This window comes from Phalangium opilio, unplaced genomic scaffold (assembly GCF_054372755.1).
Source record: "Phalangium opilio isolate 3A_F unplaced genomic scaffold, DU_Popi_V2 ptg000105l_1, whole genome shotgun sequence".
Classification (NCBI taxonomy): domain Eukaryota; kingdom Metazoa; phylum Arthropoda; class Arachnida; order Opiliones; family Phalangiidae; genus Phalangium; species Phalangium opilio.
Window position 1 is genome coordinate 895,945 of NW_028324207.1, and position 22,952 is coordinate 918,896.

Sequence of the window (22,952 nt, forward strand, 5' to 3'; positions counted from 1 at the left end):
GATTTTATGGCCTTCCAAAGATGAGTTTATAGAACATTACATAAACAGGCATAAATTTAATAGGAGAACATCTTAAAAAAAAAAAAATAGGAAAAAGGTGAACCATCAAAAATGTTCCTATAATGGAAAGAACTGGGTATAACCTTTGAGTAGCATGGAAGATACCAAAAACACCTTGGGTTTTTATATAAGAATGGGTCGATCAAGCTCCCAAAACACTAGATTAAGTTATGGTTCAACGCTTTTCCAAAAAATATAAAAACCCCGCTAAACTTAGGATAACACACAGCTGCTTCGAATGGTTCTTGAGCTGCGGTTATACATTTAATTTAGTGTAATAAACCATTTCGTTTCGTTTTTTTTTTTTTTTTTTGCTAAAAGAGCTATGGGAAGGGGGGGGGGAATTTCCCGGTTTAAATAATTGATTTTCGCTTCCTAACTAAGGTACACGTACTTAGGATCAAGTTACATTAGGGTCAGATTATCTCTAATTATTTTCTTTTATTACCTACCACTCTATAATTAAATTACTTTTTAATTAGTATCGCGATTATAGCGGTTAGGGTTATTACCCCCTTTATACGGAAACATAGGTTACTTACATACTACGTAATAAGTTAAACTGAAGTAGTAAATACAAGGATTGGGATCGTTCTTAGGGCACTACATTTTGAGCTGAAAATGTAACTTTTATGACCGATTTTGCCCCCACAACGGACACCGTCTAAACAAGTTATGATTTTGGTGTTTTACGGATGACCCCTTAAATAAATGAGCGTTGTCTTTCAGTTTCTTACTTAAAATTAAGGGGTCATCTTTAAAACACTGTTATAATTTAAGTTTAAGTTTCATTTGTCGTTTTTTGTGTATCGTCCCGGACTCCCGGTAACCACACTTTACAAGCCTAGGCCTTCTGTGGTTGCCTGTAACGTCTGTTACTAAATAAAGTATTATTATTAACATTCCGTTTTTAAGGGTACACCAATGGGATATAAAGTCACTATACCCATACTTTTTAATTTTGTCTATAGAAGACCGACCTAATCTGGAAGAAATATTTGAAGAGCGAACAATGGACCCTGGAAATGCTCTTTCTTTACGATGTGTCGCATCGGGTAGTCCATTGCCACAAATAACATGGACACTCGACGAAGGACTCGTGCCTCAAAGCAGAAGGATACGAATGGGGGACTACGTCACTTCATCGGGGTAAGTTCATGTCACTTTAAACATCTTCATAAGATATGTTCCGTAATTTTGTCACTGGTTACTGAGAGCTTGTCATGAAGTGAGTGAGGTAGGTCATAGATTCTCGTAAAGCGACGCCTGGTGAGGGGCTGTCAAAGGTTTAGTAGTGCAGACTAAATAGGAACTAGATGGACTGCAAAATTAACCGCGTGTAGTCAATTCTCGCTTCCGTCGTTCTCGAACTAGCTCGAGCGGTAAGTCTTTAGCACTACGAAGTATAAGAAGTGTCATACTTATGGAACATATCTTATATAAACTTACGATGTTACTTTAAACATCTCCTTAAGTAATATTAGAATGTTCTTCCGCAAGAACAATTCCTTAGAATGGTCCCTATTATAGTCCCTAAACAAACACAACGACTTCAATTCTGGGATAAATTCCAAGAAACGACTGACGTATATCTTTTCGAGAAAAGCCTATAGTCCTAAAAAATTTTTGTTATCCCCAAAAATGTAGGACTGTTCTTAGCTACGTGAACATAACGATGGTTAAAGTCGAGGATGGTGGAGAATATAAATGTACCGCGGACAATGGCGTGGGAGTCGTTAATCATAGTGCCAAAATTAAAGTTCTGGGTCCACCCGTTGTCAGACCAATGAAAAACGTCACAGCCGTCGCGGGAGAAACCATGATTCTTAGATGCCCTGCCTCTGGATATCCCTTGGAGAGAATTTACTGGGAAAAAGGTAAGAAGATATCGATTTATTTATCACCCCCCAAAAAGAAATCGAATTCTAGGAAATAAACTTTATTTCCCAATCGTTAAATTAAATTATAACCGAATCGAAAGTTTACGACAAAATCCAGGACCGCACTTTAGATCTCTAACCTAAGCCTAAAGCAATTCAAAAACGATTGTCTGAGTTCGTACTTTATTAGTTTACTAGTACCAAAGGGAACCGGTAGTATTTTTGTTGGTACTTTTACAATCGCCATTTTAAAAGATGGAAGCATTTTCTTTACTTATCTACATATAAGTCTGCCATAAATTAAAGGGGGCGTGTTCTTAGGGTAAAAATGAGTAAGGAAGGGTCAAAGAACATGAGTCAAAATGAGTAAGGAAGGGTTAAAGAACATGGGTCGAAATGAGTAAGGAAGGGTCAAAGAACATGAGTCGAAATGAGTAAGGAAGGGTTAAAGAACATGGGTCGAAATGAGTAAGGAAGGGTCAAAGAACATGGGTCGAAATGAGTAAGGAAGGGTCAAAGAACATGGGTCGAAATGAGTAAGGAAGGGTCAAAGAACATGGGTCGAAATGAGTAAGGAAGGGTCAAAGAACATGGGTCGAAATGAGTAAGGAAGGGTCAAAGAACATGGGTCGAAATGAGTAAGGAAGGGTCAAAGAACATGGGTCGAAATGAGTAAGGAAGGGTCAAAGAACATGAGTCGAAATGAGTAAGGAAGGGTCAAAGAACATGAGTCGAAATGAGTAAGGAAGGGTCAAAGAACATGAGTCGAAATGAGTAAGGAAGGGTCAAAGAACATGAGTCGAAATGAGTAAAGAAAGGTCAAAGAACATGAGTCGAAATTAGTAAGGAAGGGTCGAAGAACATGAGTCGAAATGAGTAAGGAAGGGTCAAAGAACATGAGTCGAAATGAGTAAGGAAGGGTCAAAGAACATGAGTCAAAATGAGTAAGGAAGGGTCAAAGAACATGAGTTGAAACATGAGTAAATAATATGTTAGCTCCCTATAAGTTACTCAGGCTCCATTAGGCGTAATGTATCCAGCGATTTCTTCTCATTTCGCCCGCGCGGGAAAAACATCCGAATGTTGCGCTCTCTCTTGTCGAAAAAAAAATCTCGCTCGTACCGCTCCTCGACCCTGAGTCGTCGGCTGATTTTTCACCAAGGGAGTGTTTTAGTCGTGAATGTTTACGTTTTAACAATTTAACATTAAATCATGGTGTTTGTGTCAGTACTGAGACAAAAAAATGCCGGAACTCAATGCAATTTGCCGATATTGATAAAGAATGCTAAACATAAGAGTTGTTATTGTGACTTGAAACCAATTATACAACTGAGCTAAATCCAATCCACTGATCTCTTAACTGTTTTCTTAACCGAGGCTACTGAGCTCAATATTCGGCAGCTTCGGCTGCTTAAATAGCTCCGATATCATGGGCTAGCTTCCACTACACGCGCTTCCGGGGAAAAACCGGAAAGAAGAGTAAATAAGATTTTCGTTCACGTGGCGGCCGCACAGCGTCGCATATAATTGGGAAGCCGGCGGCGCGGGAGAAAACGCTAGAGTATAAAAATGAATTGCGTGAGTAACTTATAGGGAGCTAACATATTATTAACTCATGGTCGAAATGAGTAAGGAAGGGTCAAAGAACATGGGTCAAAATGAGTATGGAAGGGCCAAAGAACATGGATCAAAATGAGTAAGGAAGGGTCAAAGAACATGGGTCAAAATGAGTATGGAAGGATCAAAGAACACAGGGTCTACAACATTTAGTTACGGAGATATGGGCACCCAAACACTGATTGGAATGGTAATAACAGCTCAATAAAATCCCTTTTTAGATGGCAACCGTCTTCCAGTCAATCACAGACAAAAAGTGTACGAAAATGGAACCTTAGAAGTCCATCACGTTGAAAGAGCGTCAGATGACGGTCCTTATACATGCGTGGCCAAAAACCCTCAAGGTGTCACCGCTTTAAACACGGTTCACATCAAAGTTCAAGGTAAGCTAATTAGACTTTTTAACCTTTATGAACAATAACAATCAATGTATGTTTACGTAAACCCACTTTTAGTCAAACCAGCCATCGAACCATTTTCGTTCCTAAAATCTTTACGCGAAGGTCAACGTAGTTCGGTCATGTGTACAGTGGGCAGTGGTGATTTACCAATAAAAATCGAATGGTTAAAAGATGGAATGCCCATTTCGCCGGACAGTGGTATAAGGGTTAATGAAGCCGCCGATTATTCCTCCACACTCTTATTCAAGTCCCTCAGGTTAGATCATAGGGGTAACTACACCTGCGTTGCCACTAACGAAGCTGGAACCACGAGTCACACGGCTTCCATGGTAATACACGGTAAGTTGTATTATAATTATTTTGGAAAAAAACTTTGCAGAGATTTTGCATACGAAGGTAAAAGTTTTAGCAATTGTCTGACAATTTGGATATATCTTTAACAGTTCCACCTAGATGGTTGTTGGAACCATCGGACGTATCTGTGATAAAAGGCAAGGGTGTCGTTATGGATTGCCAAGCCGAAGGGTTTCCTAAACCGAGAACGCGATGGACAAAATCAACTGGTAAGTTTGCACATTTTCCATGTATTATTCCTTCATTTGATTGCAACTTTCATAAACTAAATTAAGAAATTTTCCCCGCTAAAATCTAATTCCCTGACTTCCCCGTGACCTTCCTGACTCATTTTTAAATTCTCTGACTTCCCCGTGACCTTTCTGATCCCGTTTTTTAAATTCCCTGACTTCCCCGTGACCTTTCTGACCCCGTTTTTTAAATTCCCTGACTTCCCCGTGACCTTTCTGACCCCGTTTTTTAAATTCCCTGACTTCCCCGTGACCTTTCTGACCCCGTTTTTTAAATTCCCTGACTTCCCCGTGACCTTTCTGACCCCGTTTTTTAAATTCCCTGACTTCCCCGTGACCTTTCTGACCCCGTTTTTAAATTCCCTGACTTCCCCGTGACCTTTCTGACCCCGTTTTTAAATTCCCTGACTTCCCCGTGACCTTTCTGACCCCGTTTTTAAATTCCTTGACTTCCCCGTGACTTTTCTGACCCCGTTTTTAAATTACCTGACTTCCCCGTGACCTTTCTGACCCCGCTTTTAAATTACCTGACTATTTCCAAGAGCTGTTATTACAACCCCGAGAGAGTTGAAAATAAAATTCCCGATAAAAATATTTCAAATCCTACTTCTGGGGAAAGACGACATTTAGGAGATTCGAACCTAATACATTTTCAATACAATGAATGAATGAATGGTTTATTGACCCTTTTGATTACAAATCCCTTTTGGAACAGGGAGGAACCCTCTAACGTGGGTTCACAGGTCCGAAAATAAAAAAACTAAAACAAAGCATTAAGCTCCTGTAGAAATGTTTTTTCCCGAGTACACCCTCTTCGAATATTTTAAATTCGCGTCGTTTTGATATGGGATAAACTACGTATTATTTTGTCTCGTTTTCAGGGGATATCCCGGGCGACTTTAAGGCCATAGTCAGCAGTCCGCACTTGCAGGTTTTCGAGAATGGTTCCCTATCTGTGACGCAAGCGCGCGTGGAAGACGCCGGCTTTTATCTGTGCCAGGCAAACAATGGAATTGGACAAGGACTGAGTAAAGTCGTTCGACTGAATGTCCACAGTAAGCGATTTTTACCTCAGACGAGCCCTCCCCGGGCCGCCCCCTTTCAAGCCTCGCTTCTTCTTATCTTAGCCCGACATTATTGATTGATTCTTTCTTGTATTTGATTTCAAATCTTTCATATCCACTATCATAAGTTTATGACTATTCCCAATAAGTCTCCATACAGTAATAGAAACGAACAGTCAACAAAAATATATTTACTACCCTCCCGCGGTATAATCTTAAATAATGCCTTATTCCTTTAAAGTAGCGTACTTTACCAGTGACAAACTTATGGAATATATCTTATGTAAAGGTCTTAACTCAACCATATTTATTTTTTTAGTCGCGGCTTATTTTAAAAGCAAGTTTACGGCGGAAATGGTTCGAAAAGGTCACTCGGCTAGACTGAAATGTAACGCGCTTGGAGATAATCCAATTACTCTAAGTTGGTTAAAAGATAATTACTCCATCAGTCCGGGACCAGACTCAAGGTGAAATTTAATTAAACAAATTAAAAATACCCAACAATTCAACTCATCTTTCTTTGTATGTTTTAGATACGAATTAGTTGAATCAATGGATTCAACTGGTATTTATTCGGACATAATTATATCGAAAACTGACAGGACAGATTCGGCACTTTACAAATGTTCGGCTCGTAACGTGTACGGGGATGACGAAACTAAAATACAACTTATAGTGCAAGGTAACTTTTATTAATTATTATAATAAGAACAGACAACGTTTCCCGTATGTCTGTCTGATAGTAAGGCTTGATTAGTTCTGTTAAGTTACTGTAGATGGCGATAGACATTTAGAATTTACCCCTTAAATATTACTTTAATCATTCCAGAACCACCTGACAGTCCAGCTGACGTCAAAGTAATTGAGGCAACAAGTAGAAGCGTCAAGTTAGAATGGGCATCACCATTCAACGGGAACAGCCCAATAACTCAATACGTTGTGGTTCACAAAGACGATTCCAGTATATAAACTAAAATCTATTTCAGTGTGGTCAACTACGATATCGAACCATGTTTTATTGTAGGTAATTGGCACACAAAACCAAAGAACACCAGTTTCCCAGGTAGCGATACAGCGGCAAGTATCCATGGTTTGAAACCGGCGCATATGTACCATTTTAGAGTACTTGCCGAAAACCGAATAGGGAGAAGTGAACCGAGTCGGTCAGTTGAAATTTTGACAGCCGAGGAAGGTAAAATTTCAATTACTTTTTGGTAAAAATATATGTAAATTTACTTAAAAATCATATTTAAATCCCAGCTCCAGGTGGACCACCCTTAAAGGTTCGAGCAACTTCAACGAGTTCAAAATCAATAAAGATAACTTGGCGCGTAGGTATACTACATTATACTTGAACAAGGCCTATTTTTCACCTATTTTTACCTCTAAAACTAGCCTCCGTCAAAGGACTTACAAAATGGGAAAATTACCGGATATTACGTTGGCTATAAAACATACGGTAGTAAAGACCCTTATGTTTACAAAACACTGGACACGGATATCCAAGTGAAGGACGAGGTCCATGTTAATGGGCTTAAAAGGAGCACTAAATACGGAGTAATTGTCCAAGCGTTCAACAGTAAAGGTGCCGGACCGCCATCGGAAGAGGTGACGATCGAAACTTCGGAATATGGTACGGTTATATTTATGCCTACTCTGAAATTTATTTATTTATGAAAAATGAATTTGATTTGTTTGGCAATGTAGATCCACCCTTAACGCCCAAACTGGAGGTCATAGAGGTTACGTGGTCTACGGTACATCTTAGTTGGACCCAAGTACAAGATTCAGAGAACCCAGTTTCAGGTTCGTAATAGTCGTGAGTATTTTGTATAAGTGTAAGAAAACTACCACTATCATCGTAAGTCTGCACTATATAATACCCAAAAAGCTACTCTATAGTTCTTTCTACAGAAAATGTTAAAGGGGGTTAGATGGTTGTACTAAGGGCGAGAAAATAGTCCCAAGCTACGACAATGTTACGCTAAACCTAGAGGGCGCTATATAACTAAAAAAAGTAGTTGTCCAATGGACAAACGCTTTCGGAGCATAAGATAATTGAAATTTCTTTATACTGCCTTTAAAAAGTTTTAATCATTTTACAGGATATCTGATCTATCAGAAAGCGGATAAGGAGGAATGGCAAGAAATTAAGCTTCAAGGAGAACATGGTTCTTACAAAGCGATTCACTTACGGTGTGGTACCCGTTACCAATTCTTCCTCAAGGCTTACAATGAAGCTGGAAGGGGTGAAGCTAGTGAAATTATAACGGCTAAAACAGAGGGCAAAGGTCAGTAATAGCACAAGGTGATAAAACAACTCCAAGGGACCAACTTAAGAAGGTTCCTTGGATCTAAGATTAAGGAACTAGAAATTAATGCTGTTACGCATTTGTAGCTCCAATTCCACCAGATAAAAGATACGCGGTGACGTCAAATCTGACGTCATCAATCATTCATTTAACCGCTTGGAAGGACGGTGGTTGCCCCATTGAATCTTTCTTAATTCGTTACAAAGCCAGTCGCACACGAGGGTGGACTGTCCCGGCAGAGAGAGTCGAGCCTGACGAATCAGAGTACGAAATCTCTAACTTGTCATCGGGGGTCGAGTACGATTTACAAGTTATCGTAGCCAATAGCGCCGGTCTAGTTGAGACCGAGTACACTTTTTCTACTTTGTTAAATAATTCAGGTACCGTTTAATTTTCGCAAGTAAATTAGGGGAGAGAATTAATTTTGGGTTATTTTCAGCCGCAAATTCGGCTAAAACAGTTATTCAAAAAAGTGACGGTTCAATTTTCTTTGATTTGACAATCATAATTCCAGTTGTTATTTCGATTGTAGTCGTACTCGCTATTCTCGTTATCGTATGCGCAGTTGTTAAAAAACGGAGGAATTCCCATTGTAAGTATTTAAAAATTATTATAATTATTTCGCATCACAAGGCCTTGTAGCTTAATTATTTCGCTTCAGAAGGCCTTGTAGCTTAATTATTTCGCTTCAGAAGGCCTTGTAGCTTAATTATTTCGCTTCACAAGGCCTTGTAGCTTAATTATTTCGCTTCACAAGGCCTTGTAGCTTAATTATTTCGCTTCACAAGGCCTTGTAGCTTAATTATTTCGCTTCACAAGGCCTTGTAGCTTAATTATTTCGCTTCACAAGGCCTTGTAGCTTAATTATTTCGCTTCACAAGGCCTTGTAACTTAATTATTTCGCTTCACAAGGCCTTGTAGCTTAATTATTTCGCTTCACAAGGCCTTGTAGCTTAACTATTTCGCTTCACAAGGCCTTGTAGCTTAATTATTTCGCTTCACAAGGCCTTGTAGCTTAACTATTTCGCTTCACAAGGCCTTGTAGCTTAACTATTTCGCTTCACAAGGCCTTGTAGCTTAACTATTTCGCTTCACAAGGCCTTGTAGCTTAATTATTTCGCTTCACAAGGCCTCGTAGCTTAACTATTTCGCTTCACAAGGCCTCGTAGCTTAACTATTTCGCTTCACAAGGCCTCGTAGCTTAACTATTTCGCTTCACAAGGCCTCGTAGCTTAATTATTTCGCTTCAGAAGGCCTCGTAGCTTAATTATTTCGCTTCAGAAGGCCTCGTAGCTTAATTATTTCGCTTCAGAAGGCCTCGTAGCTTAATTATTTCGCTTCAGAAGGCCTCGTAGCTTAATTATTTCGCTTCAGAAGGCCTCGTAGCTTAACTATTTCGCTTCAGAAGGCCTCGTAGCTTAACTATTTCGCTTCAGAAGGCCTTGTAGCTTAACTATTTCGCTTCAGAAGGCCTTGTAGCTTAACTATTTCGCTTCAGAATGCCTTGTAGCTTAACTATTTCGCTTCAGAAGGCCTTGTAACTTAATTATTTTGCATCAGACTTTGTTAAATATTTTAAACAATAAGGCTGATTATATTTTACTTCGGGGGGAAGTAAGAAATAAGTTAATTTGTAGGGTTAAAAAATCGTGCGCGTTTTGTTCTTGCCTCTACATGTCTAGGTAACTGCTCAACGGATGGTTTTCCGAAACCGGTGATGCCGGATTCCGTCCAATTAACAGAGTTAGAGAAAGTTGCTCAGAGTAAGCATGTCGCTTCCAATTTATACTCCTCTCCCTTTGCCACCACGAACTTTAACTGTGATTACGAAAATTGCCAAGCTAACGAAATTGGTTATAAAACTGTAAGTTTCACATTTTATCTCTTAAAACTACTTTAAACTATTCCACTCTCCTGATTATCCCCAATTTTACATTAAAAAATAAATAAACAAAATGACAGTTTCAAGATGAGCCGTTATACGCCACTGTCAAGAGAACACCAAGGCCGCCTAGACTGGACGCTCTTATATACCATAGTCCAGGTAAAAAACACTATTCCTTGACATAAGACTCAATCCGTAGTAAACAGAACCGAAATGCGGTGGAACTGTTCTACGGGCAATCAATTTTGAATCGAAAATGTAACTTCTATGACCGGTTTTGCCAAAAGAACCATTGTTTACAAGTTACGCTAGCAAGTAAACTAGCAGTCTTTCTGTTTCTTAATGCAAATGCTCATAACTTATTTAGGGGGTGTCTCTTGAGGCAAAATGTCATAGAAGTTACATTTTCGACTAAAGATGTCCCATAGAACCCACTGTTCATCCTTTTTTTGGAACACCGTTTATTTATGGCTTTTAACATTAGGATCAACACCGGGTGATCCAAATGGTCAGAGCGTAATTCACAGTAATTCCGAGACTGATATTAAAAGCGGAGTGAATGTTGCCAAAAAGAAATCAGGTAAAAATGTACCTTAAATTACTGATATTTTAAAGGGAATGTATCGAAATACTTGTTTACTCTACAGGGTTTTTAAATAAACAAGGAAAACGCCACCGGTAGTGGGATCAACAAATAAACAAACAAAAATAACAGCAAAAGGCAGAAGATTGATTGTCTGCGATAAAAACTATTTAGCCCAAACATTTCGCAGATGAAAAGTGCCAGTCAAGAACAAACAATGATGCTAATTTTCATTTTTCTGAAGATTTCATGACAATAAAAATACACAAAATACTCATTTTTAAATAAAAACTCCCCGAAAACGATGTAATAGTTGAAAGTAATTGAACCAAATCAGGACAATTCTTTTCGTCTAAACAACGGTTTATGAGAAACCAGCCAGCCAGCCTGCCAGCCGGAGGGGGTTGGAGCGATACTTTTGCAGCATTTAAAAGCGCGAAAAAGTAAAAAAAATAAAACACCATTGGGGTATTACGAAAAAAAAATTTCTACATAAATTTCTACGATATATGGAAAGAAAGAAAGAAAGATACGCGACTTGTTGCGAGTCAAAGAAAATCAATAGGGGGAATAAACTACTTAATATTAATCGATTGCGGCTTAATCGATTAATGCGCTCACCACGGTATAAACGGGGTAAAATTATAATTTAAAGGGGTACTTAATTGTTCCAATAAGCGAAATAAACCATGGGGAGTAAAAGAAAAATGTTTTCTAGCGTTTCCTTTGGTTTTTTGGTAATTCCAAGTTGCCAACTTTTTGAAGCATTTAAGAATACCTTTGCATTTTAAGGTGGGACTCGAAAAAAAAAACATAAACCAATTTCTAAACAAAAAAAAAATAATATATAATAAAAACTTTCACTACGTCCTGTGAATATCTTTCGTACTTTTGTGAAAGTATATTTTAAAACTTAAAAAAAAAACTCAAAAATAAATTAATATGTTAAAAAGTTGATAATATTATTATTAAAAACTCGAGAAAACGTAATTAACGTCATTTTAACTTAATATAAAAGGGAGAATTCCAAAAATATAATCAAATATTATTGGAATATTAAGGAATATTAATTAAACTAATCTCCTTCGTTATTAATTAAGTAAACAAAATAAACATTAAATAAAAATTAATACAACCAAATATATGAGCTTAGAACTACAAACTAACCAAAAAAAAAAAATTAAATAAATTTGGAACTAGTTTATTATAATTGAATATAATAATTATCATCAGAGTTAATCGGTTAAGGAATGGTTAAGAATTTTATCTTGTTAAGATTTTAATAATTTAAATGTTTGTCTGAATTTTAATTATTTAAGTTTTTTATTCAAGTTTCAATTGGCCTTACGTGAATGGTATTGTAAGCATAAGTTAATTATTACCCCCAATAAGTCAACCTTAAGGGGCCAGGAACCTTTATTTAAGTTACCCTTTAGTAATTTTAATAGAGTCGGCGCTAGTTAAGTTAAAAAACAAGTAGGTACGGGTGTTAGTAGGGTTTATTTCACTTGCCCTTTAGGGAAACGGCAAAAGGGGCGGGGCTTCAAGAAGACTCCTCCCATTTAAATCTACACGATGTGGATCAACAATTATTTTGTGTGGAAATCGCAGTATTGACGGAAGAAATGGGTATAATAAACAGCGTACTTATGAAACTGTGCATTCATAGGTCTGCAATTTAGTATACCGATTTTTCCGTCGGCAGTACGGCGATTTCCAGATAAAGTAAGTTTTGCACTAATCTCTTCAAGACTGTATATAAAACTACAGTAACGCGTAACTTCTTAACCATTTCTCCGACTAACTCTGAAGAACATAAACTCAACAAGAACAACATCCGCGAGTTGTATTGGGTAAAAACAACCCTACAACTAAACTCTCGACCAATTGAAATCCGTCGTTTAGAGAAGAAAACCGCTTTTCGGTTCGTCTCATTTTGTTGCATCATCCGAAATATTGTACATTTTTAAAGTTTGAATTACTATGACTAAGGCAAGTTGTGATAATTTTTTAAAGAAATCTTTTTCCATTGAGATAAAATACCAAATTAAAATAAAAAAACTTATGGATTTTTAATGATAATTATATAGTCAAATTGTTGTAGTGCCTTTTTGATTGAAATAAACTTATTTCGATTGTTTTTTAATTAAAAAATTCTCTAAATTCTAAGCCTATTTATCGCGGGGATTCCCTCTAAACTAAGCCTAACCAACCAAGGCTTAGCAAAAAGTTCACTTATTATTCAATAAATCTGGTTTATACGCGTTTACCACTTTGCGTCTCCGTGTTTATAGCGAATATGTTTCTTAAACATAATAAATTAATTAAAAAATGTGTTTTACCTTTAAGAAGTTGAAAGTTCCATTCCATGGTGGTTCCAGAATATAAAAAAAGTCGCCAAGCGTGTGCGTAGTATCACGGGTATGATCCGCCGTAACCTAAATTTCCGGTCCTTACCCCTTATCAAAACATTATACAATTCTCTGGTTCTCCCCATATTTGATTTTTGCTCCCCTATTTGGTCTCCCCATCTTAAATATGGATCTTAATGCCTTACAAAGGGCTCAAAACGCTTACACTAAGCTCCCCAACAAACACAGTTCCTCTCCAGCATCCCGCCGCCTCTCTTTGCTAAATATTGACCCGGTCCACATCCGTCTTAAAATTAACAACTTATGCCTTGTCCATAACCTTATCAATGGTCACCTTGACATTGACTTCTCCCTCTTTTTCACCAGAAATACGAGCGCGAATACCCGTGGTCACTCTCAAAAATTGGTCAAACCACGAGCCCTAACTACCTTTCGGCAGACCCATGTTACTAATACTGTCATTAATGACTGGAACTCCTTGCCCCCTAGCATTATTGCCATTACCAATAAATCTCTGTTTCGAATTAAACTCTCTGAACATTTTAACGATATGATCTAAACCCTATTGCATCCCCGTCTTTAGTTATTTTTTTCCATTATTTTTACTAAAGTATTTTCATTGGTTTTTTAGACCTCTGTGTCCTAGTCATTATATACTTTATATATATATATCCTAGCATTATATACTTTCTTATCACGGCCCTCTCGCTATAACCGCCGTCTGCTCCTAAGACACCTAGCTGTCTTTGCGGATGTTGTTGTATCAAATAAATAAAAAAAAAATAAAAAATAAATAAATAAATAAATAAATAAGTTGAAAACGGCTCCTTACAGTACGTGAAGTTGACTCATTAGGCAATGTCATTAGGTTTACTAAATTAGCACGAAAAACGATGAATTAACTACGTTACGCCGGGTCCGGCGGCCGTATTCTGCAGAAAAGTTAAGCTCCTCCTTCTGCCCTTGGCTCGCTGGTTGGACAATCAACCATTGCCCTTGGCCTTTTAATTGGCTACGTCTACCGATGACGTTCCATGCCTTGGCTCAGTGATTGGTGCAAATTCCGCGCAGACTCAGATGTAAACTATCAAATTTATACACCAAATTCAAAATGTTGTTTCATAAACCGACAAATGAGTTACCGGTTAAACACCGGTTTTAATGGTTGCTTCGGTAACGCTATGTGCTGAACGCACTTACAGCAGACGACATTTCAACACTTTTTGATCAACCTCCCGACGTTGATCAACGTGTCGAGTAAAGTGGTGAGTGTAATTTATGAAGGATTAATTAATTTATGAAGTATTCAACTAAACTCTTTAATTTTCCCCCTTAAAAATCCGATTTAAATAAAAACACACCATTTAATTTATTTCTATTATGATTTATTTATTGTTCAGATTGTGTGGCAACTGTCGATCGCAGGAAAGAAGTCACTGCAGTAAAAAAAGTGAGAGGGCTGTTCGCCCGTGGTAAGTGAATGGTTAAAGCCTTATTTGAGCACTTGGCAAGAGCAACTCCATGATTCGTTCATGCTCTTGTGGCACTAACAATTTCGCACTTATCATATTCTCATGGAATGGTGTGTTGATGAGCGAGATACACCCATACCCTTTAATCAATATTTATCCTTTCCTCTCTCAGACGAGGTATATCTTCCAACTGCTGACGAACAAGCTTATCCAGACACTGAGTGTCAAGCCATTTGACAACTAACACTGGAAGTCGCGGATCATCCGCTTAGCGCTTTACAACTGCAAGTCGACATAACTTATAAAACATAACCAGTAACCATATTTACACCTTCCCAATGAACAGTTACTTGAAAAGTAAGCATTTCAGTATGCAGCAATTGGTATAATCACCCCTTTGTTGCTCTTAATATGAATATGGTAAATCTGAAATAGGTCTAATGAATGACAATAGAATAGAGAAAGACTAATTTTGCGAAGAAAAACTCATGGTAATGATTTAATACTTTATTAGAAGTAAAATTTTTCTAATAAATATAACAAGCGGAAAGCTTTCGACCCGAGGGTCTTCATCAGTCTAAGCCACTATTGGCTCTGACAATAGAATAGTTATATTTAAAATAGGTATGTGGTCATGAAGACTTCGGAGGATGTAAATTGCAATCATGCAACAGAAAAGAGCAATGAACTCTTGACAGTCAGAAATATGTAAAGTTTAATACACGTGGAAAATAAATTGCCAAATTTTTGGGTTTGAGAGCGTATCGGGACTGATTGGGTGCTGGCATGCTGGTTATAAATAATGTCATCTTGAGTAAAGGCTAGACATCATCAACATAATTCTAATGTGAACAGATTGAAAACATGCCATTAACGGTTTTAAAGCATTAAAGGCGGTAACAGACTTTGTCTTCTTTTTTAAACCCCTCCCCGGCTCCACTTAGCTCTATGAGGATGACAAGCACTATCCACACAGGCTCACAAACCCTTTTAATAACATAAACAGTCAATGATAACAAAAATCCAAATAATTTAAAAAATGTTATGAAGTCTATGCCTATCTAATAAATTACTCAATGCATGCATATAACCCATGCAATAAATTTAATTGGCTTATTAAATGAAGCGTCTACTAAATTACAATATAAGTTAACAGTAAACTAACACGTATGCGAGAAATAAATCATTAAATACAGGCAAATAAATTAAATGGATTAAACGCGAAAAATAACTATTTATAATGAGAGAATGAGAAAAAGTACGTGTCAAATTGGATATTAAAGAAACTTTGGTGAAAATTAATTAATAGAATATCAACAATGAGTACTATAAAATCACAAAGGAGAATACAATAATCAGAGAGAGTTCATGCCGTCATGAAGAAAGTGCATGCCAAATTGAGCATTGAAAATAATCGAAATACAGGGAGACGTTATTCAAACAACCTATCATGGCATTTAGAAAATTATCTACAGTAAAGTAGAACATGCTTCGCTTGAGCATGTCTTCAAAAATCAAAACTAGTCATTATTTTCAGGTTGCAATTTTTCACTTCGGTCATGATGTTGGCTTGAATACTCTCGGTTTCCAGTCTAAACCTTTAATTTTCAAACCTTAGCTTTTCGTATTCATTCCTAGACCTTTCATTTTCAGTCATTATTTGCCAAACAGACGGAAACATGAGAAGGCCATCCAAACATGCATTAGCAGAAGCTATGAGCGTTTCTTTGCTTTTCTTACTAGGCAGTGACTAAGCTTTAAAAACGTTTAGCCCATTTATAAATGAAACAATAAAGGAAGGCCATGCATGCTGAAACAATAGCAAGGAATGATGGAAAAAATAACAATGAAATGTTGAAGTGAAGAATAAAATTAAAAGGACACCGCAGTAACTCTTAATGGTTAACTGACTTTGCAGCAACCCTCTATCTCAAAAAAATGTCCAAATGAAATTTTCAGAAGGTGGACTATTATACCCTACATTGAATAGAAACCATTCTTATGACCATTTCTGTGTTCTTCAGTGGCAAGTGGATGAGCACCATGTTCATGGAAAGCTGAAGGCTCTTTGAGGAATCTTCAGCAAAAACTGGAGGAAGGCTATTCAAGAAGCTTGCACCCACTTGCAACAAAAAATAATGTTAATAACATGGTTAATACATTACGAGAACGTACCAAATTTGCAATACGCAGAGCTTCACGTTCTTCTATAACAAAAGGGAATATTGTTGAGGAATGCCTTTCATTCTCACCTCGGGAAAGGGTTCTCTCTTGGCGCTGGACATCATTTACCTGCTTTGTGATATGTTATCACATCTTTGTCCTCTCTTGGGCGTGTCACTGATGACCAACAAGGGTACAACCTTCAACTCATAGAGGGAATGTGGCGCCTTTTTCAGTTTTTTAAACATGTTTCATTACTATGTATAATTCAATACAATAACTACAAATAAATCTTACCAATGTTAGAACATATAAATGTAATTACAACTTCAAAATTTGAAGATAAATTACACAGGAATGAAAAAATTACTGTTTCACCATTACCAATATAACTACTGACACAAAAATCTGTGTGCCCTTCACCTTATGCCTTCATTAGGCTTAGGTAGTTGTGGTTCGATGTTATCAAAGTAACAACATGGAAACAGGGAAAGATTTGACGTTTAATACTTAATTCAGCAATTACAATTGGTTTTTAATTTTTCATATGTAAATATGTCAAGCACATTATTTACGTGAAAATATATAACTTACTCAACATTTAACGATGTTACCTTAACAAGCGGCTGTCTCAAATACGTTGACGTCATTTAAAATTAAAAAAGAGCAGACGGCACGAAATTACTATTCAGTTCAAATGATAGGTGGCGTTAATAGCTTAAACGTTTCGGGTGAAAGGTTGCAGCACTGACCTTTGGCGACAAATTTACACTGTACACTGACCTTACACCGAAATTTGGTTCAACTTGAAACTCAAACTGAACTGAATTCAAAGGCTTATTTTTGCCAGTTGAACCTCCAATCACTGAGCCAAGGCATGGAACGTCATCGGTAGACGTAGCCAATTAAAAGGCCAAGGGCAATGGTTGATTGTCCAACCAGCGAGCCAAGGGCAGAAGGAGGAGCTTAACTTTTCTGCAGAATACGGCCGCGGGACTCGCGACTTAATTAATTTGACCCCCAAGTAACCCAAGTTCCAGTCACCGCCAGTCACCATGATAGTTTCTTAAGCCTTGGCAATTAAAGATAGAGATTTCGTTTAAATAACGTTCCCAAGGTATTTTCCCGGATAATAACACCCTTATTTAATGCTTGGCTTACCGTTTTTGATGTAAGGCATGTCTAAATTGGCTTTATTTTAACTCTAATTACGGTTTAAATTGGTATTTTACAATTAAATCGTTCTCGACTTTCCACAATGCGACTTTCCGCGAACTAAAACGCGCAGAGAGTGCAGTGCTGCCGGATGCCGGTCAAGGAGTAATAACATTAGAGTAGAAAATTCCACAAACAACAAGTTAATTTGAAATTAACTTCTTTCAATTTCAATTAAATCAAACAATTAAATGCATATATATTTATTAAGATTGAATAAAATTTTTTGGTTATACATCAACTTAATACAAGGAATAATTAAGTTTTAAAAAATGTTTAAATACATGGAGTATTTACACCCAACATTGGAGGCAAATATCTTCATACAAAAAAGTTTATAGTAATATTTATTAAAATATTTTTTGATATATTAAAATTTATCAAAAGTTTTCAAAATAAATACAAATTTATCGTAAACACTACGATATTAAATCACTAAAAAAAAATCATACACGTTGCAACCTTAAAAGGATTGCCTGAAATGCAACTTTCTATAAAAATATTAATTGTATAAAAACAATTAATCTTCGTTAATCTCGTTATTAATAGCAGGATCGGCTATTAAATTTTCCTCCTGTTCAAGTTGAACATAATTGGGTGTCGCGGCCCAAGGTTGGACTTCCGCTGATCCAAATAATAGGAAAACGGTGGCTCCAATTAACTCCATTATCGCTGATATATAAAAAACTTGACCCCAACCCGCCATTGTATCCTATGAACAATAATATAATTTCTAAGCCTTGGTCTACGGTGCTTTATACCTAAATCTTAATCTTACATTGTTATTGGTGATTAAACCAATTACCATTGGCGCAAAGATACCTGACAAGTTACTTATCGTGTTGGAAATACCATAAACAGTTCCTATAATTTAATATTAGTGTTTAAGTTAAGTGAAATCAAAAGTGGATGAGGGGAAAAGTATGAAAATGGCCAAAAGTCGCGAGTCATCAGAGTTTCGCCGTAGTTGACCGTTTTAGTGGCGTAGCTATACTGGGACTGTTCACTCCCTTAAAATAGGTCTTAAAATAGGTGTTAATTTGCGGTTACGCGGTTACCGTCGTCTGCTATTGTGTAATCTCGGTAATTTAGCTATAGCGCGAGCAGCTTGCGTCGTGATGCGCGTGATCGAGTGGGCTATGGTTAAACCAAGGAGCATAAATGTCTGAACTACTTTCAGTCGCGAGTTCGCAAGTCCATCAGGCACTAGTAAACTAAATAGTTATTGGCGAAACTTTGATGTCAGCGTTTTTTAACATAGGCTCTATGGCCATTGTCATACTTTCCCTCTCATCCACATTTGGTGAAATTAATTAACTTTCAACTTGTTTAAAGGTTAAAAACACGTCACCAGCGTAATTGGGTGCCATATCCAACGTAACTGGATTATCTCCACCAGCGCTAAAACCCATTAAAGCCATGGAAGCTACGAGAAGTAGAAAAATTGATAGCTTTTCGCAACCCACTAATGGAACGCAGGCGATACAAACGCCCGTACCAATACACGCTAAATAAAACACATCATAACTTTTGTTAAAAAGTAAAAAGCGCCATCTTGCGCTTGAAAAAACAATTAAAAATTTGTAATTAAGTATTACCAATTGATTGGAAGGATTTTCTAATAGTCGTAATTGAAAAATAATTCAAGGACCGTATATAATCGGCGGAAACTCCGGCTATAACGGCCGTAACTGCTTGAACTAAATTAATAATTGAATTTTGCCACGCGTTCTAACAACAACAAAAGAATTTTAATGAATAATTATTGTTAAAGTTAGTAATTAATTAATTTAATATAATTAAGGTATATTTATACCTTATTAATATCAAAATGCAAAATAGTTTGCATATAATTCGGCAATTCCGTTAAAATTGTATAAAAAACCCAAGAATTGCACATTTTTTCAATAGACAGTGCTATTAAAGGTACAGATGTTAAAATACTTTTCCATGGAAGCGGACTTCGCTAATTATTAATTAATTAATTAAAAATATAGTGTTTCAGCTGCTTGGAAGGCAATCAAAAGTTACGTTATAATATCAAGAAGTTATATCTAGTATCTCAGAGAGAAGGTATAAATTCGGCCCACATTTCCAGCTTTATCTCCAGTCCAAACGTAGCCTGTCCGGAGTTAATCCCCGCCTCTAAATTACAACCAGCAACATCTCATTGGTTCTTGAAAACTCGCGTCAGCGTGACGACGCGAGTGACGAAAGTTACAGTCATATTTTCCGACTGAGGAGAGGCGAAATAGCCCGGCGCCTCCTTTTACGTCCCCCCTTGTATTTTGAAAGGGGGACTGGGACTATGGCTCGAAAATACTTAGGCATCTTATACCTTCTCTCTGAGATACTGATATAACTTCTTGATAATATTAATAACAAACCTGTTGCCTAACTGACGAAGTTTGTCTATTTTCTTGAATTAGTCTTAATTCTTTTTTTGTAATTCTACGATGTTCTTCGGGTGTATTTGATATTAATATCGTCCATAATATAAACCATAAACACCCCAAACCACCTAGTGGCCAATTTACCAATTATTTTGCTTTCGAAAATTAATTATTATCAGCGGGAAATTAATTACCAAAGACGTAGAATACCAACGGCCATCCACCGTCATATTTCATATCACAGAGAATGGCCGCGATTGGTAAAGTTACGACTGTTCCAATTTGAGCCCCCGCGCCACTAATGGCTAATTGCAAACTATATTCGTGTTTGGGTATCCATTTTGAGAATATAGCGTAATACGCTGGATAAGTCACGCCCTATTAAACGTGACGAATTCGCGGTTAAATAGACTACCATTATTCGCGATGCATGGGACAAGGCTTAACGAACTTATCGGGCTTAAGTAGACTATGCCGCGTTCCTCCCATGTATCGACATGGCTTCAAGAGTCAATTTTAAATAAAGGCTATACTGTGGTTTAGTTTAAAAAAATGCCACTAGATGCTCCCATAGTCGAGGGGTGGAGTTGACTGGCCCTTTAAGCTTAGCAAAGGCTAGTTTTAGCTCCGCCCTCGAGAATGAGTTTCGATTGGTTTCTGACTTTGGTAAGGTAAAATTGGTGTGTAAAAGATTAGCCTAAATGCTAGGGGTGCCACAAGAGCCGATATTTGCTTTAATCTATCCTTTATTAAGTTAAGCCTCGCCAAATGCATCGCGAATAACCGTTTGCTTTTATAGCATACTTCTCCAATGCCTGCAATAACTCTGGTAATCATCAACGCGTAGAAATTCCATCTGGCAGCGAATGGCAATAAAAGCGTGAACACCGAAGTTACAAGAACTCCACCTCCTAAAAGCCATTTGCCACCAAATATTTCCGCCAATCGACCACCAGGGATTTGAGTTACGACGTATCCATAGAAAAATGCACCCAGAATCAACCCCTTTGTTTTCTCATCCCAATTAAATTCCCCGGGTCCCTCCTAGAATAAAATAACGATACTCACTCCTAAGCCTTACCAGCAAGAGTCGAGGAGAATTTGCAAAGGCTTAACGTGACCACGCAAAGGCTTAGCGAACGAGACCTCACACTTTTGCAAGGACTTAGCTTACCTGATAGTATAACGACTCATCGTAATAGGAAGAAACTGATGTAGAATTAAATGAACTATTGGCCGGGAGGCATTCACTGTTGATTGGAACATCCGAACCATTGTTCCGTTTTGACATTGCCACGATCGCGACGCTTAGATTTACGCGTAATGAATACACGAGAAATAAAGCCCAAAATACCATGAAACATAAGAAATGTCGAGCGGGAATAAATGCTGAAAATTGAGTTGATTCACATATTTTTGAACCCAACAAGACAATAGAGCTATCTCAGTTGTGACGTCAGTGCCTAGACAAAACGTCATGGGCTTACCCTTGGCAGTGGGCGGCCATGTTTGGTACCGCTTTGGTTCTATGGGCAAATAGCATGGGTGACGTCACACTAAGGCTTCTGAGATAGCTCTATAGGGAGCTAACAGTTCTGACCGTGAAACGTCACACCCTTCTATCTCTTACTGGAGTTCCATCCTCCCTAACGGTTGGAAACAGTATTCTACGCGCAAAAATGCCAACCAGCGAGGGGCTGCGAGACGTCAGACTATCTCTTCACCCTAGCCAGTTAACAGTTCTGACCCTGAAACGTCACACCCTTCTATCTCTTACTGGAGTTTCATCCCCATAACGGTTGGAAACAGTATAGGGACATGGCAGTACTACGTCATGCAACGTCAGTCTACCTTCCACTAGCGCTAAAAAACATACCAGGAGGAGGGGCTTATATAGCTTTCATTCTGTTAAAAAAACATACCATAATGGCGCTGGGGGCGGAGTTAAGCCCGAATTGCCAAGTCCCTATAGGGTCTTTGCGCGTGACGTCAAGTTACCTTCCCCCTTTCCTCTCCCCTTGCCGGCTGCCCGCTTTGGCCACGTTAGGACGCCATGTTGACATCCCCTGAAAACCGGTTTTCGCCCCCTATTTCTTCTCCCTTTTTACTCTGGCGGAAACACCCTATTCTACGCGCAAAAATGCCAACCAGAGAGGGGCTGCGTGACGTCAGACTATCTCTTCCCCCTAGCCAGTTGTTAGCTCCCTATAAGAGAACACTGTTTACCATAAAATCCTCTTTCAACACTCCCACGACTTGGTTTCACGATTCGAACGCGATCATTTTCTTCAAAGTAATCTAAACTGTCCGATAGAATATCTTCTCGCGATGACGTCCGCCCTAAGTTAGAAGTACTGGCCTCTTCACTAGTCATAGTGAGCGAACAAAAATATCAAGTTCAAGACTAGATAATGTAACTTTACGTTTAACACAACCACATAGGCACTTTGACGGAAAACGTTATAGCACAGTCACATAACATTCGCTTTATATAACGATTGAAGCGCTTTTAAGTTTATAAAACATTTACCATAACATTATTTCTGTCAGAAGTATACCAGTTTTCGCGGTATTATCGCTATCACTACCCATTTGCATGGCTTCCCCCCTCACTAATAAATTTCGTTTCAAAGCATTTGAATTCACGTACCGGATTATAAAAACTAATTAAAAAAATAATTTCAATTATTACGTTAACTACTGGCCTACACTTACAATACACAATTACATTTCTGACTCATCAAAACAAACCTTACGTTAGCACAAACTTAGCAGACGACGGATCACAGAAACCTTAAGTTATAGCGTTTTCCTTTGGGTCCTCGCGGAGCGCTCCCATGGAGGAATAAAACTAGGAGATCCTATTCTTCAAAAACAGTCTTTAACGAAGCTAGAAACTACTACTACCATTTTTATTGCTCCTTGGGAGCGCTCCGCGAGGACCCAAAGGA

General features: G+C 37.8%; 3 protein-coding genes and 1 long non-coding RNA gene across 10 annotated transcripts in view; 2 read left to right on the forward strand and 2 right to left on the reverse strand.

Annotated features, from left to right (window-relative positions):
* LOC149625109 (cell adhesion molecule Dscam1-like) overlaps positions 1–12,534 on the forward strand; it is a 49,548-nt gene extending 37,014 nt beyond the window's left edge. Inside the window, exons 9-28 of the mRNA XM_089851867.1 lie at positions 1,032–1,209; positions 1,708–1,937; positions 3,779–3,940; positions 4,013–4,297; positions 4,402–4,521; positions 5,424–5,597; positions 5,926–6,073; positions 6,140–6,288; positions 6,436–6,567; positions 6,631–6,798; positions 6,867–6,937; positions 7,002–7,239; positions 7,314–7,412; positions 7,712–7,897; positions 8,005–8,298; positions 8,358–8,510; positions 9,601–9,782; positions 9,881–9,962; positions 10,288–10,383; positions 10,451–12,534. Of these exons, the coding sequence (XP_089707993.1) occupies positions 1,032–1,209; positions 1,708–1,937; positions 3,779–3,940; positions 4,013–4,297; positions 4,402–4,521; positions 5,424–5,597; positions 5,926–6,073; positions 6,140–6,288; positions 6,436–6,567; positions 6,631–6,798; positions 6,867–6,937; positions 7,002–7,239; positions 7,314–7,412; positions 7,712–7,897; positions 8,005–8,298; positions 8,358–8,510; positions 9,601–9,782; positions 9,881–9,962; positions 10,288–10,383; positions 10,451–10,485 (3,182 nt within the window). The 3' untranslated portion in view covers positions 10,486–12,534. The remainder of the gene's footprint in view (positions 1–1,031; positions 1,210–1,707; positions 1,938–3,778; positions 3,941–4,012; positions 4,298–4,401; positions 4,522–5,423; positions 5,598–5,925; positions 6,074–6,139; positions 6,289–6,435; positions 6,568–6,630; positions 6,799–6,866; positions 6,938–7,001; positions 7,240–7,313; positions 7,413–7,711; positions 7,898–8,004; positions 8,299–8,357; positions 8,511–9,600; positions 9,783–9,880; positions 9,963–10,287; positions 10,384–10,450) is intronic.
* Positions 1–17,673, reverse strand: part of Lgr1 (Leucine-rich repeat-containing G protein-coupled receptor 1) — a 123,351-nt gene extending 105,678 nt beyond the window's left edge. Inside the window, exons 1-2 of one of the 2 annotated variants that reach the window (XM_089851871.1) lie at positions 13,591–13,677; positions 12,729–13,498 (exon numbers count right to left, since the gene is read on the reverse strand). The gene's annotated coding sequence lies outside the window, so the exon portion shown is untranslated. Of the gene's footprint in view, positions 1–12,728; positions 13,499–13,590; positions 13,678–17,554 lie in introns of those variants that run through there. The other variant, XM_089851873.1, reaches the window with a different exon arrangement.
* On the forward strand, positions 13,986–16,709 carry LOC149625111 (uncharacterized). 5 transcript variants are annotated; one of them, XR_016374548.1, is made up of 5 exons: positions 13,986–14,023; positions 14,159–14,340; positions 14,403–15,704; positions 15,768–16,192; positions 16,255–16,709. It is a non-coding gene; the product is annotated as an uncharacterized LOC149625111 (long non-coding RNA). The 5 variants fall into 5 exon arrangements; XR_016374546.1 differs by having other exon boundaries at positions 14,403–14,587; positions 14,666–16,192; XR_016374545.1 differs by having other exon boundaries at positions 14,403–16,192.
* A 122-nt stretch (positions 17,674–17,795) lies between the features above and the next one.
* LOC149625112 (sialin-like) lies at positions 17,796–22,791 on the reverse strand. 2 transcript variants are annotated; one of them, XM_089851874.1, is made up of 11 exons: positions 22,532–22,791; positions 22,228–22,367; positions 21,176–21,390; positions 20,806–21,045; positions 20,196–20,379; positions 19,996–20,129; positions 19,425–19,574; positions 19,207–19,339; positions 18,960–19,115; positions 18,387–18,472; positions 17,796–18,320 (listed from the first exon to the last, which is right to left on the reverse strand). In XM_089851874.1, exons 1-11 carry the CDS (start codon positions 22,597–22,599, stop codon positions 18,129–18,131), a joined length of 1,698 nt encoding a protein of 565 aa, XP_089708000.1. In that variant the 5' UTR covers positions 22,600–22,791; the 3' UTR covers positions 17,796–18,128. The 2 variants fall into 2 exon arrangements, with proteins under 2 accessions (XP_089708000.1, XP_089708001.1); XM_089851875.1 differs by lacking the exon at positions 17,796–18,320 and having other exon boundaries at positions 18,391–18,503; positions 18,918–19,115.
* Positions 22,792–22,952: the final 161 nt, after the last annotated feature.

Coding starts and splice junctions, on each gene's coding strand:
- LOC149625112 (XM_089851874.1), bottom strand. CDS start 22,599: ATGCAAATGGGTAGTGATAGCGATAATACCGCGAAAACTGGTATACTT. Junction 20,130..20,195: donor GTTGGTATTCTACGTCTTTG/GTAATTAATTTC, acceptor ATTGGCCACTAG/GTGGTTTGGGGTGTTTATGG. Junction 19,340..19,424: donor TGCATTTTGATATTAATAAG/GTATAAATATAC, acceptor TGTTGTTGTTAG/AACGCGTGGCAAAATTCAAT.